We start from the raw sequence: 16,762 nt of genomic DNA, 5'->3' as shown, positions 1-16,762 counted from the left end.
CTTTCCGAACGCTCAAGATGTCGAAGCGAGGACGTGGTGGGTCCTCCGGAGCGAAATTCCGGATTTCCCTGGGTCTTCCGGTAGGAGCAGTAATCAACTGTGCTGACAACACAGGAGCCAAAAACGTGTACATCATCTCTGTAAAGGGAATCAAGGGACGCCTGAACAGACTTCCTGCTGCTGGTGTGGGTGACATGGTGATGGCCACAGTTAAGAAAGGCAAACCAGAGCTAAGGAAAAAGGTTCATCCGGCAGTGGTAATTCGACAACGAAAGTCATATAGAAGAAAAGATGGGGTGTTTCTTTATTTTGAAGATAATGCGGGGGTCATAGTAAACAATAAAGGCGAGATGAAAGGTTCTGCTATCACGGGTCCAGTTGCAAAGGAGTGTGCAGACTTGTGGCCCAGGATTGCATTCAATGCTGGAAGCACTGCATGATTCTCCAGTGAATTTGTAAAATATATTCATTAAAAAGTCTTTGCTCTGAGAAAAAAATTAATTTTTTTATTGAGGGCAATATATTATATATTATTATCATCATCATTAAAATAATGATGAAAAATTATGTATTTGTTGACCCCGGTAACAATAAGAATGGGTATATAGGTGGTGGTGGAGCACACCTTTAATCCCAGCATTCAGGAAGCAGAGGCAGGTGGATCTCTGTGAGTTTGAGGCCAGCACAATCTATACAGCAAGTTCCAGGAGAGCAAGGGTTGCTACAGAAAGACGCCCTGAATCAAAAACATTTTTTTTAATTGAGAAAGGTCTTACTAGGTAGCCCTGGTCTACCTGAAATCTGAGGATTCAGAGTTCAAGGCTAGCCTGGTCTACAGAGTGAGAGTGCATAGCCAGGGCTACACAGAGAAACCCTGTCTTGAAAAACAAAACAACAAAAACAACAATAACAAAAATCCAACAACAACAACAATAACAAAAAAATACACAGGGCTGAGACATGGATCAGACATTACGAACAATGGCTTCTCTTCCAGAAGACCCTGGTTCAATTCCCAGCAACCATATGGTAGCTCATATCTGTCTATAACTCCAGTTCTAGAGAATCCAACACCCTCCCACAGGCAAAACTCCAATGCACATGAAATAAAAATGAATCATTAAAAAAGAAAAAGCAAATAAAAGCCCCCTCAGAGATCCCCTGGCTCTGCTTCTCTGGTGCTGATATTAAAGATGTCCACCACCACTCGGGCCTGTAAGTGGCTCTCGAAGAGGGTGAATGACCCCAAGACAGTGGCCTTCTCATGAATACAGAGCAGCAGTGTCGTGTGGCAGGTAAGACTGCAGGCTCGGAGTCAAATGACACTGGGCTCAAATCTGAGATGTGTAACCTGTGTAACTTGTTTAACCTCTCTGAGCCTTTGGAAATGGAAAATGTAGTCGCTGAGAGTATTTACCTTTTTCCTTTAGAGGAAAAAAACCTGAGGACCGACCTCACAGTTGTGGAGTGAGGGTATGTTTTCTTGTTTGTTCTTGTGGTATTAAGAAGTGAATTCAGGGCTTTGTGTATGGGAGGCAAAAGGCCTTACCACTTATCTCCAGCCCCATCATCATCATCATCATTATTATTAATTATTCACCATCATCTTCATCATCATTTTTTGGTGATTATTTCACTATACTATTTTTTCTTAAGATTATCATTTACTTTATTTTTTTATTGGTTATTTTATTTATTTACATTTCAAATCTTATCCTCCTCCTCAGTTTCCTCTCCACAAATCCCCATTCATTCCTCTCCCCTCTCATCATCAGTTTTTAAAACCTATTTATTCATTTTGTTGGTGTGTATGGAGGTCAGAACTTGCAGGACTCAGTTCTTTTCTTCCACCATGTGGGCTCTGGGAATCAAACTTAGGCCATCAAACTTAGGCTACAAGAGCCTTTACTTTCTGAGCCATCTTGCTGTCCCTATTTTGGTTGTGTCTGCCTGAGTTTACCTGCACCATGAGCATGCAGGTGCCTAGGGAGGCAGAAGTCACTGGACCTCATGGAGCTAAAGTTACAGCTGGTGATCAAAGGCCAGATGTGGGTGCTGAAAACTATAGCTGGGCTCATAGCAACTGTAGCTGGTGTGGGTGGGACAAGGTCTCACGTAGTCCAGACTGACCTCAAATTTTCTGTTAGTGTATGACATCACATCTGGCCTTTTTACATTTGTTGGTAGGTGGGTTTTTGTTTTTATTTGTTTTTTTTGAGACAGGATCTTCCTTTGTAGCCCTGGCTTGGCCTGGTATTCAATATGTAGACCAGTCTGGCCTTGAGCTCACAGTAAATCCATTTGCTTCTGCCTTTCAAGTGCTGGGATTGAAAGCAAGCAGTACCATACCCAGTCACTTTAAAATTTTTAAGACAAGGTCTTAGTAAGTTGCTCAGGCCATCCTTGAACCTGGGATCCTCTGGATTCAGCCTCTCAGACTGCTGGGATTGCATACCTGTGGCATTAAGCATCACATTAAGCATGTCAAGTAAAATAATGTATAGAAAATGTAACAGCATCAGACGTGTGGGAAGCATTTAATAACACTTTCTATTACAGTATGAGTAATCCGAGTGTGACATACACCGTGTAGTCATTTCTTCTGAACTGAAACATTACCTCTTAGAGGGAAGAGAAAGACAGGACTCAAGAAGAAGGGCAGGAGTAGTGGCAAGGCCTTTAATCCCACCAAGGGCAGATGCAAACACTTGGTTATCTTCAGATCCAAGTTAGTGTTCTAGGCCTGAAACAAGGATGGAGAAAGAGGAACTCTTGTTCCTCCTCACTGTGTAGTCATTTAATCTAGTCTATTCCTGTTTCAGATGGGAGTTTGCATTTGTGGCTCTCCTGTCCTGGTTCTTTGTCTTCAGATAGAATTACAATACCAACTTTCCAGGGTCTCCATTTTGCATACACCCATACACACACACACACACACACACACACACACACACACACACACACACACACACACAGTGGGCCTTGCTAGCCTCTATAATCAGGTTTCAAGTTCACAAGTGCATCCATCCAATCTATCTATCTACGTATCTATTTACATAACTACCTACTACTAGCTCTGTTTCTCTACAGAACCTGATTATTGCTAGTGATCAAATCAAGAGAACCAAGCTCATAAAAGACAGATGCATAACTAATATTAACTCCCAGGTACAGAACAACAGTCACGAGCAAAGGACAGAGCACTCATTCCAACATGGCAGTCTGCTGAGAAGCCAAATAAGAACCCGAAGAGTGCCCAGGGAGCATGGAATAAAAGCTGGAATAATACAGACTCTTGAGGACAAGGAAGCAGAGAGCGCTCCAAGAAAAAGCTCTCCCAAGTGTGAGCTGATGCCACCACACCATGAGCTATGGCTCCTGTAGGAAGCAAAAGAACACACTCAGGGCTCAGGATGTTTCTGGGTCCTCATGAGGTCAGAGAATTCATCTTCACCCAGGAGAGTGCATACCTCTAGGTATTGGACTGTTTGTGCCCAACAGGTCTGGAACACGGACTAAACATCAAACCCTTGCTCTCTGAGCTCTTCCTTCTATCCTGCATGTTTCCCCTCCTGCATTCTCTATTCAGCTAGTACAACTAATTAGAGTTAACTATTCTTGATTATAGCCACGCAAAACAGAACTTCATATATCTATAAACACATAAATACATACCCAAACGCAATAACTTGTTGCTTTAAAGATTTGTTTATTTATACAGAACGGCAAGGGCTACACAGAAAAACCCTGTCTCAAAAAAATACATTTATGTGTGTGTCTGTGTGAGTGTATGCTCAAGTGTGTAGGGGTGTGCACACCTGCAGGCTTATGGAGGCCAGACAAAGGTGTTGGATCTTTGAGAACTGGAAGTTCTAGACATTTGTAAGACACTAGGCTTGTCTGATGGGTGATATGATACAAATTCCTGTCCTTAAAATTGTGAAGCATCTTGAGCTATCTCTCCAGTCCTGACTGTTTGAAGCTAACCTCAAGTATCAGATTTCACTATGTGTTTACACTTGAATATCATGGCAACATGGAATGTTGAGGTCACAGAACATAGGAGCTGGTTCCTCCCTTCCACCATATGGGTTCTGATTGAACTCAGGTCAGCAGGCTACAAACACACACCTCTACTCACTGAGCCATTTAGCCAGACAGTGTTGTTGGTTTTTTTTTTTTTTCTTTTTCTTTTGCTCAGGATGCTCGGTAAATGGGGATGAGCTTGAACTTGGATCCTCTTGTCCCCATCTCTCTGCTGGGATTACAGGTGTGCACCACACCCAGCTTCTGATGACTTGACATTTTGTTTTCTGTAGCTAGAAACATTTTGTTGCTATTCTGTAGCTCTATGGCTGCTCGACACTTGTTTCCAAAAGTCTGGAAAACACCTTATTTGTCATTGCAGTCTATCACTTATTACCCTGGCTTTCCCATAAAATAAGTATCTATATCTTTTTTATTAAAAATGAATTCTGAGTTATGTCTGTGTATCACAAGTGGGTCTGGTGCCTGCAGAGGCCAGACGAGGGTGTTAGAGCCCCTGAAATTGTGAGCTGCCATATTTGTGATGGGAATTGAACCCCAGTTCTCTAGAAGAGCAGTCAATGCTCTCAACTGCTGTGTCATCTCTCTAGCCTCCTATCTACAGTTAAAAAAAAAAAAAAAAAAAAGCGGAATGAATAGGAACCCCCTCACGGCTGGCATGCGACTGGGTTTTCCCGATAGTCTAAAAATAGGCTGATAAAACTACAAGCTTTCCTCCCTAACCAGGGAGGTCTAGTGCATCTCGGGGCTGGCACTGAACTCTACATGCAACCGAGGATCTAACACTGAACTGATGTCTTCCCTGTGTGCCACCATACCCGTGTATGTGATGCTGGGGATCTGACTCAGAGTTTTAGGCGTGCGAGGCAAACCTTTTACCAATTTAAGTATGACTCTAAGCCCTATTTTTAGTCTCCTTTCTCTGGGCTAAACATAGCTCATGCTTTCTGGGTATCCTTTGTAGGGAGACATGGAAGAGGATCCTGTATCAATAACTCATCCAAATCAATGGTCTTTAATTGGCCATAGCCTCTGAAGTAGCTCTAGAACATGAACACTTATTTTCGGGCTGGTAAGTTGGTTCAGTGGGTAAAGTGCTCGCTGTCAACCTGACAACTCCAGTTCTGTAGGTTCTCACACCCGCCATGCATCCACCAGATCCCGTACATAAATAAATGTAACAAAAAGAATTTTTATTTAACAAGTTAGCTATTACAGACACTATGACCAAACAGTTCTCCCCTACAAGAGCCACATATATCTGCTAAAGAGTCACTCACTGTTCACGGCAAATTAAGTAGCACTATTAGTAGTAGTACTTACAGCAAAAGTACTTAAAAAAAAAAATAGCGGCTGGGTAGTGGTGACACACACCTTGCTGGCTGACCTCTGAGTTCGAAGCCAGTCTGGTCTACATAAGTGAGTTCCAGAACAGCCAGAGTTTCACAGAGAATCCCTGTCTCGGGGGAAAAAAAGGACAATCAATGTTTATCCTAGGCTACAGGGCTAACCTGAACTCTTGTCAGTGTACTCCGAACCCTCGAACCTTCCGCCGGCTTGGCGGGGGAGCCTGCACGCTCCGGGTCTACACGGAGTCCGATTGCTATTGGCTGCGGCAGGAAATGATGACCCAATCCCCGTCCAGTGACACGCCTCCGCCTGGGATCACTTCCGTCGCGGGGATCAATTTCCGCCCAGCGTGCCCTACACTCTCGCGCTGGTTGGAGCCAAGATGGAGGAGTACGCGAGAGAGCCGTGGTGAGCTGCCGCCGCCGCCCTTGTCCCTTACCCCCTCCGTCCGCGGTGGTCAGAGTCCGAGGTGCAAGCGGAGCTCCGCGCGGCTCGGCGCCGAGAGCTGGGCAGCTATGGGTGGCGCGGATGAGCGTGACCAAGGTGGCTTTTTAGCGCAGTGTGCCGGGAGCCGGCACCCCGGTGACCTTGTGCTTAGAGGGAGGAGGTCCGCTGCCGGGCTTGGTGGAGCCTTAGAACCTCCTCCTTAGGACAGGTGCTGTCGACCTTGTGTGGGGACAATAATGATCCCCTCTGCTGGCTGAGGTGACCTTGAACATGCCCCCAGGTTTCTCTCTGCTCAGTTCTTGCCTCGACGAAGGGAATGTGTAGATCAGAAAACTTGAGGCCTTATGTGTATGGTTATAAGTGTCCCCATTTCAAATGAGTAGACCACAGATTTCACCCAAAGTCCAAGGAGTCTGGATGAGCTCCTTGTGGGTCGGAGCGCTTTTCCTGCGTGGAATTCTGGGAGACAAAAGGGAGATAAATTAGTATGTGGAAAATAGGAAGAGATGAGTTGTATGTGTTCTCCGAAAACCCATGAAGAGAAATAAATTCATCCAATAAGCGTTTATTAAATGAGGGCTGTGTGCTAGGCTCAAGGAGTAAACATGAGTAAATCGGGCATAGCAAGACAGCAGTAAATTTGAATAATAGCTGTTGAGTCTCAAGTTTTTTGAATAAAGCCTCGGGGGTCACCAGCAAATTTAGATCTTCATATTTAGATTATTCTGGGTTCTTGTTTGTAATCAGAGTCGGGGTATTATCCTCAAATAGTGTGTCTGCCCAGGATTTTAAATTATTATTTGATAGCACCCCCAAAAGTATGTTTCAGCATTCTGTCCCCCAGAGAAGGTTATCTCCATGTATTGAAGTTGGATGTGCAGGGTTTAGCTGGACTGTAAATTGGTATTGAATACCATACATATAATGACACAGTTGGCAAGAGGAGGTAATTTTGTTACATTAAAGATTATATAAGGATGAGTTTTCCCCAGGTTAGATGACAAAGGCCTGCAACCCACGATTCATGAGGTAGAAGCAGGAGAACCAGCAAGTTTAAGGACATCCTGGGCTACATAGCAAGTTCTAGGCCAGCCAAGGTTAGGCCTTGTGTCAGACATAATTTAAGCAGAGTGCAGTGTGCATGCTGGTAATCTGGGTACTTAGGCAAGAGGATTGTGGGTTCCAGGCCAGCCCAGGATACGTCACAAGACCATGTCTCAGTGCTTAGTAAAGTCACTGATGTTCCTTCTCAGTGTGTTCTGAAGCCAGCACTGTCTGAAACAATAAATGGGTTTAGTTGTTGTCATAATAGTTTTTACCATTTGCCTTCTCAGAGGCCTTAGACTATGTAAATACAGGGGAAAGAGTTTGGGGAGTTTGGCGTACCAAATTTTTGTGTGTAAGCTGGCTGTACTAGTTACTTGGTTTGGGGCAGGCTACTTAATTTCTGTCAGAGCCTTTGTTCATGCAAAGAAGAATAGTCACCGTCTTTTTGTCAAGGTAAAAGACTGAATCCTTAAGGGAAATCAGTCATTATTCAGATTCTAGTGAGCCATATGGTAAGTTTAAAAGCATACTGTTTTTATAGTGATAGTCCAGGGGCTGCCTCACTATAGTGCTTGATTTTGTAGGGAGGGACCATAGGTTTGGGGTTAAGACCGGGTTTTACCATGTAGCCTAGGCTGGTCTCTGACTCTTGATCCTCTTGCCTCTTTCTCCCAAGGGCGTATCTCTCGAGACTGACACACTGAGAAATTTCTTCCACTTCTAATGAATATGCTACTTACAGTCTACTTTTTGTTGTTGCTGCTAATTTTAGACTTTGTTGTGAAGTTGTTTATAACCCAGAGTAAGCCTCTCAGACTTGCCCAAGTAGCATGTGTATGGGAACTAGGATCCAGGAGTGGGTGAAAAAGGTAGAGTTACTAACCCGGGAAAACAGACTCCAGAGGCCAGCGTGGAGGTGCAGATCTGATGTATTGGGCAGCAGCAGGCATCTTTCTACAGCCTTTGGACCAATGGGGAATGGATGGGAGCTCTGGAGTAGCCACCCATTCCTCTGTCCTTATGAGGAGGTGCCAGGCTGCCAGAGCCTGTGGGGAATTCTGTAAGGATGGGAAGCAACCACTGCCCTGTTTTGGACCATTCCCAGTAGTTTGCTAGGGTCCTGTATTTTGTGTCACATGGTATTCTGGAACCGTGAAGCCTCCCTCACGTCCTCCAGGTCCCGTTCATAGGCTACAGCATGTACTCACATGAACACTATAGAAACAACAGTCTTAATGTTTGTTTCACAGAATCCATTTAGGTTTGAAACATGGTGGATGATGTGTGCCAGCTGTGGATGAGATTCCCGGCTTCTTATTTGGAAGAGATGTTGGTGGAAGAATTACAACTCTTGAGAATTGGTTGAAACAGAATTTACCCTGTACCGTGTGTGTGTTTTGTATGGTAACAAAAGAGAAGCTTAAACAAATCAGGGCTGAGATGCTGTTTGTGTCAGGTCCTGGATTCTATACAGACTTTTATTAGCCAGATCCTAGAGGAGCAAATGGTTTTATTCTCTTGGTCAGATTACTCAGATTTCAGTATTGCCTAAGTTAACTTCTGTCAAGTTTTATTCTAGTGTGTTAAATGGATCTGATGCAAACTGAAGCTTAAAATGCTATTTTGAACATACTTATCCCCAAAAGACTTCAGACTTTTAAAAGGTATCGGCTGCTATTGAACTTTCATTGGGTCCCAGCTTTAGCCAGTATTGTGCCTTGATTTCTAGAAACTGAATCAATATTGTTGATTACAGTTCTTTTCTTCATTTCTATTTGTTTTTTTATGGTGCACATCTTGGAATAGGCTTAAGATAGGTTTTTGTGAGTGGCTGAAATGCTGGGTATGATGGTGTGGACCTATAGTGCCAACACTCAGGGACCAGGCAGCAACGGGGCCAGGCGGTTTAGCAAGACGCCATGCTGCTGTTCTTTTAAACATGGATGCTACTGGTAAAGCCTTCCAGCTTTGGGAACTTGGACTGAATAACTGTGGGTGAGTTCAGTATCTTTGCCCCTGTTTTACAAGCTAAGCTTATTGATTGCAGTGGGCTATACATTGGAACCTGTTGCATTTTTTTCATATATTAAGCGAAAAAGAGTTCTGTGGTTTATGAATAAGAAATAAGGTCATCTTTTCTTCCTTCCTGTTTTTAGCCCATGGAGAATTGTGGATGACTGTGGTGGCGCCTTTACCATGGGTACCATAGGTGGCGGCATCTTCCAGGCTTTCAAAGGTTTTCGAAATTCTCCAGTGGTAAGTGAGTGGCAGGTCTTATTTTATATTCACTGGAAGCCAGGACTGGTTGGTATTATTAATGGTCACATCCGTGGATTAGAAATAGTTTACACTTACAATCTAATTTTTTATTATTATTATTATTATTATTATTATTATTATTTGTGCATGTAAGTGTTTTGCTATGCAATACTTGGTGCCTGGTGCCCATGGATCAGACTCTGGAACTGGAATTATAGACAGTTGTCAGCTGCCATGTGAGTGCCAAGGAATGAACCTGGGTCCTTTGGGAGAGCTGTACATGCTCTTAACCGCTGAACAATCTCTCCAGCCCTTTTTTTTTATGTACTGGGATATTTTGTCTTCATGTTTGTCTCTGCACCGTGTGCATAGAGGCCAGAAGAAGACATTGGACCTTCAAGAACTGGAGTTAGACTGTTGTGCATTAACATGATACTGGGAATCAAACCCAGGTCCTCTGGGGGGAGCAGCAAGTGCTCTTAACCACTGAGCCACCTCTCCAGCCCCTGATCTGTTTACATTTTAAACCACTTCCTTTTGTTTTTGTTATAGGGAGTAAAGCACAGACTCCGAGGGAGTTTAACAGCTATTAAAACCAGGGCTCCACAACTGGGAGGTAAGAGGAATGTTTCCATTTATACTTTTCATTTATATTTTTACTGCTTTCCTGAACATGGGACTCTGCCTGTCTGTCTCCTATCCCCCCTCCATCCCTTTCTTCACTGGTCCACGGCTGGACTCAACTCAAGAGCCTCAACTTTCTGAGTGCTGAGATTACAGGAGTTTAGCCAGTAAATTGTATTTTTTTCTCTTTTTATATTAGTGATTGATTTGCTCTGCTTGTCTAGTTATCCCTGTAAGTTTTCTTTGATGCTTTGTTTGGAACGTTGAGTTGGATTATTGTGTCTTAATAATAAAAAAAGTTTGTTTTATTTTAACTTGTCTTAGTTAGGGTTTCTGTTGCTACAACAAAACACCATGGCCACAAAGCAAGCTGGGGAGGCAAGGATTTATTTGGCTTATACCTCCGTATTATTGTTCATCATCAAAGGAAGTCAGGACAGGAACTCAAACAGCAGGAACCTGGAGGCAGGAGCTGATGCCATAGAGGGGTGCTGCCTACTGGCTTGCTCTCCATGGCTTGCTCAGACTGCTTTCCTTTTGTTTTGTTTTGTGTTTTCCAAAATGGGGGTTTTCTGTGTAACTCTGGTAAGATCAGGCTGGCCTTGAACTCAGAGATGTACCTGCCTAGCCTCCCAAGTGCTGAGATAAGACCTTGGGCCAATACACCTAGCCAGGTTTTTTTGTTTGTTTGTTTGTTTGTTTGTTTTTGTTTTGTTTTGTTTTTGTTAGGGGGGTGTTTTATTTTGCTTTTGAGACAGGGTTACACCGTGTAGTCCTGCCTGACCTGGAACTCACAATGTAGACCAGGCGGGCCTTTAACTCACAGAAATTCACCTACCTCTGCCTCTGAGCTGAGATTAAAGGTGTTGGCCACCACACTTTTAGCCTACCTACACTCTTATAGAACCCAGGATCAGTAGTAGCCCAGGGATGGCTCTACCCATAATAGACTGGGCCTACCTCCATCAATCACTAATTAAGAAAATGCATTACAGCTGGGCCTTAGGGATTTTCTCAACTGAGGTTCCCTCTTTTCAGATGACTAGTTTGTATCAAGTTGATAGACTAGTCAAGACACCCCCCACCCTCTCTCCAGAAGAAAGACTATGTTCAAAGCGCAGAATAGGAGAGGCAGAAAGAGTAGTTTCTAGAGTAACATGATACTGAAGAGAATGTAATGTAAAGGATCAGAGAGACCAGTTAAGCAGGTTAGGTTCTCCAGGATTAACTTTAAAACACTGGGCAGAAACCTTTGCAAACTATCAGGTAATTATAGACACAGCACTTATAAAACTTGGTTATTTAGAAACTGGAAGAAAAGGGAGTACCAAAAAAAGTGTGGAAATGATTCATATATGAAGATATAATAGCAGATAGAGCTGACTGTTTCATAAGTCATTGTAAAGACTCAGTGCTTGAGTGGAGAAGTGGCTTGGGAGTTAAGAACACTGGCTGCTCCTTCTGAGGACGCTGGGTTCAATTCCCGGCATCTGCCTGGCAGCTCATACCTGTTTTAATTCCACCTCTAGGGATCTAGACCTGCTTCTGACCACCAGACTCATAAGTATATATATACAGTTTTTAATTTCTTTTGTTGCACTTTTATTTATTGGGGTGAGGTGTGTGGGGCCGAGAACAACTTGTAAGACTCTGTTCTCTCTCCACCGTGTGGGTTCTCAGGTCATCTTGGTATTCTTACCACCTGGGCCATCTCACTGGTTTCTTTAGAACAAGTGTCTCAGCAAACACTCTGACTCCGATGATAAGCCTTGGATTTTTGGGTTGTGGTTGCTTTTGTTTTTTTTATTTTGTGTTTTGCTTGCATGTGTTTATTATTCCACTTATGTGCCAGGTACCCACAGAGGCCAGAAGCAGGCCTACGTCTTCTAGAACCAAATGGGCTTGAGCTGCCATGTGGTTGCTGGGAATTGAACCCAAGTCCTCTGGAAGAGCAGCCAGTGCTCTTAGCCCCTAAGCCATTGCTCCAGCCCAAATATGAGATTCCCAAATATTGGGCCAAAGCTTCTGCCTTTGAATGTGCTGTGCAAAAACTCTACCACTAAGCTAAATCCAGCCCCTGGAGTTTGTTTTTTCCCTTCTTGCCCCTCCCCCTTCAGACAAGTTGGAGATTATGTTAAATTTTTTTAATATTATTTCCATGTATATTGTGTGCTTTCCAGTGTATCTGCCACATGTATGTAGGTCCCATGGAGGCCAGAAGAGAGTTCAGATGCCCTGCAGCTGGACTTGCAGGCAGCTGTGAGCTAATGGATGTGGGTGCTGGAACCGAACTCAAGTCTTCTGCAAGAGCAGCAAGCACTTTTCACCTCTGAGCCATTTATCCTGCCCCAAGATACTTTAATGTAAGCATGAAGCACAATGTTGAAAGAGGCAGATTAGGAGTGTGGGCATGGGCTCCCTAGTTGCTTTCTCTTCTCTCTCTCCTGCAATGGGCTCACTAGATAACCCCAGGCTAGCTCCAAAGCAGATTTACTTGAGTATAATATTTTAATATAAGGCAAAAGAAAAATTTAGGCTTGTTGTTTTCTGCTTGTTTTGTTTATAAAACAGGTAGCTTTGCAGTTTGGGGAGGACTGTTTTCCATGATTGACTGTAGTATGGTTCAAATAAGAGGCAAAGAAGATCCCTGGAACTCCATCACTAGTGGTGCCTTAACAGGAGCTATCCTGGCAGCAAGAAGTAAGTGAGCATTGCTTGTTGTGTGTGCTTTGGATTTTGTAATGCTAAAGGTTAAACCTAGGGCCTTGGACATGGTCGGCAGGTGCCTTACACGGAACTGTATCCTCATCCTATTAAGTAGACCATCATCTGGACATTGTTCAAGCCAGTTTTTTAGAATGACTTATCTGCCTTTAATTAGTGAAACTTGTCACACAGGAGGCAGAGGAAGGCAGATCTCTGAGTTCAAGGCCAGCCAGTGCTACACAGAGAAACAAAAATTGGAGCCTGTAATCTTTGAGACTGAGCATTGCTTTATTTGGTATGGAATGAATATTTATGTTGATCTGAAAAGTTAGTAGGAATAAAAAAGTAGAGGATTGGTGGTTTTTAAAAAAAATTGTTATTATTACATTATGTATGTGTCTGTGTGTGGGCACATGTTCCAAATGAGGTCAGAGGACAGTTGGCCAGAGTTGCTTCTCTCCTTCTACCACTTAGATTCCAGGAAGTGAATTTATAGCATGTACCTGCTGAGCCTATCTCCCAGCCTGTTTGTTTGTCTGTAATCCAGAAAGGCCTTGAACTTCTTCATAGCTCAGAATGACCTTGAAAACCTTATCCTTCTGCCTCTGCTCAAGTTCTGGGATGACAGGTGTGTGCCCCTTGGAGAATGTGACGTTTCTACTGATGTGTTACAATTCTTACAGCAGTGGCCATTTATTACCTATGTGACTGATAGAATGCCACACTCTTAGTAGTTTCATAAGTCCTCCGCCACGTACAACTGTTAGGAGTAAAGACCCTCTGGACCTTAAGGACAGAGTGAAAACCACAATGCCTGTGGACTTAGACTAGAAATTTAAACTTTTTTCTTATAAAAGTCCAGGCATTAATTTTAAGCTAATTTATTTTATCACATTAATTTAATTTGTTTGTGTGTGTTTACGTGCGTGCACAGCATATGGATATCGGAGGTCCACTTGTGGAGTGGTTCTCTCCTTCTGCCTTGAGAGTCCCCAGGACTGAATTGAGGTCATTAGGCTTGGGGAAAACCATTTTTTGCTATTGAGCCATCCATTGATCCAGTAATAATATTTTAAACTTATGGACTTATGTATAATTTTGTTGGTCGATTGATTTGGTTTTTGAGACAGTCTTACTATTTAACCTTGGTTTTTCTGGAACTTACAATGTAGATCAAGGTAGCCTTAAACTCATAGAGTTCTGCCTGACTCTGTGTTTCAGTTCTGGGTTCACAGATGTGTGACACCCTGCCAAGGAACTATGTGATCCAGTGATACCTCAGTCAGTAATGCATATATACATGATCATGGCTATAGTCCAGTAGCTTTTATATTGGTTTATATTCTGTTGCTTTGATAAGGCACTATGATCAAAGCAATATATAGAAGAAAGTTTATTATAAATGACACACCTCCAATCAGGTCACAGCCTCTAATCTTTTCCAGAGGGTCCCACCCTCTGGGGACAGGATTCAAGCACATGAGCATGTGGGGCTCAGCTTTGTTTAAAAAATAGGCTGTGGCTGGAGTGGTTCCTCAGCTATTGTTTGCTGGCTGTGGGTCTTGGACTGTGAAGGAGTTTGATATGAAAGACCGGAACTCTCTGGACAGCTCTTTAAAGCAGTCTGTGTGATTAATGTCTTCAGATGGACCGGTGGCCATGGTTGGGTCAGCTGCGATGGGTGGAATTCTCCTAGCTTTGATTGAAGGAGCTGGTATCCTGTTGACAAGATTTGCCTCTGCACAGTTTCCCAATGGTGAGTCCTCTTTCTTTACAGTGTTCTAAGTTCACACACATGGGAACAGTTCCCTGACATTAAGAAAGAGTGTATTTTATTTGGCAAAATGGAGTGGTTTGTGATTTTTACTTTAGGTATCAGTATACTATTTATTTATATTAGTGGAGTCTGTGATGACCTCAAGACCTAGTGTAAAAGTAGTAGCTGGGGGCTGGAGATGCTCAGTAGTTCTGAGTACTGCTGTTGCAGAGAATCCGGGTTCGGTTCCCGGCACCTACTTTGGTCATTCACAGCTACCTGTAATTCCCAGTTCCAAGCAGGTATCATGACTCTTGGCCTCCACAGGCTCTACACATGTGCGGCACACATAAGCAGGCACATGTCATACACATAAATAAAAATAAATGTTCTGGGCTGGAGAGATGGCTCAGTGGTTGGCACTGCTCTCCAGAGGTCCTGAGTTCAAATCCCAACAACCACATGGTGGCTCACAGCCATCTGTAATGGGATCTGATGCCCTCTTCTAGCACACAGGTGTATGTGCTGATAAAGCGCACATAGAAAACAACAACAGAAAAATACATAAGGCCATTTTAAGTTCTGTGAACATAATTTTAAATGGATACCAACATATAGGTCAAGAGGGGCTGGAGAGATGACATTGGTTCAGAGTACTTGCTGCTCTGAGAGGACCCAAGGCCAGTGTTTAGCATTCATATTGAGTGGCTCTCAACTTCCTCTAACTCTAGCCCCAGGGCACCCAGCACCATCTTGCTTCCACAGAAGCTATGTGCACCTATACAGACAGACATACAGATAAATTAAAAAATGTTAAGCCTTTTTAGAAATGTATCCACAGGAGCTGGAGATGGCTCGGCTCGGTGGCTAAGAGCTCGTAACTGTTCTTGCAGAGGACCAAATTCAGTTCTCAGTTCACACGTGGCAGCTCACAGACTCCTGTACTTCAGAGGACCTGGTTCAAGTCCCAGCACCCACATGACAGCTCATATCTGTCTGTAACCCCAGGTCCAGGGGATCTGACACCTTTACACAGAGATACATGTGGGCAAAACATTAAAGCACATAAAAATAAATAAATTATAAAATTAAATTTTAAAAAATGTATTAAGAATCAGGAGAATTTTGTTTTGTTTTTTGTTTTCCAGTCTTGGTTCAGGGAAACTTACTATAGCAATTCCTTTAAACACTACTTCCTCCAGGCCTGAGAATATAGTTCAGTTGGTAGAGTATTTGGATAGTATGCTCAAAGCCCTGGGTTCCTCTCAAGTAACAAATAAACTGGGACGGTGTCCATACCTATGATCCAAGTGCTTAGGAAGTGGAGGCAGGAGGATCAGGAGTTTAAGGTCAGCCTGATTCTAAGCTAGACCAAGACAACAACAACAACAACAAAACCCTTACTTTTCTGTAGATACATCTACAGAGAGCCAGTCTGTCCTGTGATAAATCTGAAGGGTCTATGGGCCTTTGGTGGGCAGTGGGCAGATCTTTATAAAGAAGTTGAGACTACCACTGTAGTGTAGCAGAAACTTTTAAGTTGATTGATTTCTTTTCTACATATATATATGTAAAATACTTAAAAGTATTTTAAGTTGGATGCTGTTGTCTCACAAATCCCTTTTCCTTCTTCCTTGCAGGCCCTCAGTTTGCCGAAGATCACTCCCAGTTGCCTTCAAACCAGTTGCCGTCCTCACCGTTCGGAGACTACCGACAGTATCAGTAGGACGCAGTTCCCAGGACCCCTGGGACTGGGTGGACTGTAGTTCAGCAGAGTTTCAGAAGATCAAATCATAGTCTGTTTAAAGCCTTAGGTGGGACACCGGTGGCCAAGTGGGCCATGAAGAGACATTTAGCACATTTTTTCTATTTAAAAAAGACTCAGAGGGTGGAAAAGATACTGAGTTTATTTATTCATGTTTGGATTGCATCTGTGATCAAAATAAATGTATAATACCATGTGAAGAATGTATATGAGCTTAGAAGATAAAGGACCAAAGGCCAAATAACATTGAAACTCGACCATCATTACTTCGGGACTTCTCTGCCTGGTGTTTTGTGTACAGTTATTCAGACAATAAAAGGCTTCTGGGACTTAACCTTTCCTTTTAAAATTACAGTTTTACTGAGCATACTTTAGATAATGCATGTTTATGCCAATCCGTCAACTTACTTGAAATGAATTATATGAGGACTATGTAATCAGCATGAATCATTACACAGGCTTTTAAGGATTGAAAGAAATGCCTCATGTTCATCCTTTTCCTTGTAAGCAAACTGCTGTCTTGGTTTAGCAGGTACTGGATAGCCAGCTGTAATGCACACTTTAGTCCCAGAGCCAGAGGCATCTCTGAGTTCCAGGCCAGCCTGTGTTACATAGAGAAACCCTGTGTCAAAAAAGGATGACCCTGGATTTAAAACTTGTAGAGCTGCCGCTGCCTTTTCTCAATTCCTGGTCATCAAAACAACTTCCTTCTAACATACCCAATTCTATATGAGAACCACTCTTAGAAGAAATCTGTGGTG

At 43.1% G+C, this 16,762-nt stretch overlaps 2 protein-coding genes across 2 annotated transcripts; both read left to right on the top strand.

Moving 5' to 3' along the window:
* The first annotated feature begins 6 nt into the window (after positions 1–6).
* LOC308421543 (large ribosomal subunit protein uL14-like) lies at positions 7–452 on the top strand. Its single transcript, XM_080917946.1, has one exon. It carries the CDS (start codon positions 18–20, stop codon positions 438–440), a length of 423 nt encoding a protein of 140 aa, XP_080774072.1. The 5' UTR covers positions 7–17; the 3' UTR covers positions 441–452.
* Positions 453–5,731: 5,279 nt separating this feature from the next.
* Positions 5,732–16,335, top strand: TIMM17A (translocase of inner mitochondrial membrane 17A). The gene is made up of 6 exons (XM_080918615.1): positions 5,732–5,805; positions 9,048–9,147; positions 9,703–9,766; positions 12,346–12,474; positions 14,126–14,236; positions 15,877–16,335. Exons 1-6 carry the CDS (start codon positions 5,780–5,782, stop codon positions 15,960–15,962), a joined length of 516 nt encoding a protein of 171 aa, XP_080774741.1. The 5' UTR covers positions 5,732–5,779; the 3' UTR covers positions 15,963–16,335.
* The last annotated feature ends 427 nt before the right edge of the window (positions 16,336–16,762 follow it).

Source organism: Micromys minutus, assembly GCF_963924665.1.
Source record: "Micromys minutus genome assembly, chromosome: 6".
Taxonomy (NCBI): domain Eukaryota; kingdom Metazoa; phylum Chordata; class Mammalia; order Rodentia; family Muridae; genus Micromys; species Micromys minutus.
The sequence above is the reverse complement of the archived record's forward strand: the minus strand, read 5'-3'. Positions and strand labels throughout refer to the sequence as shown.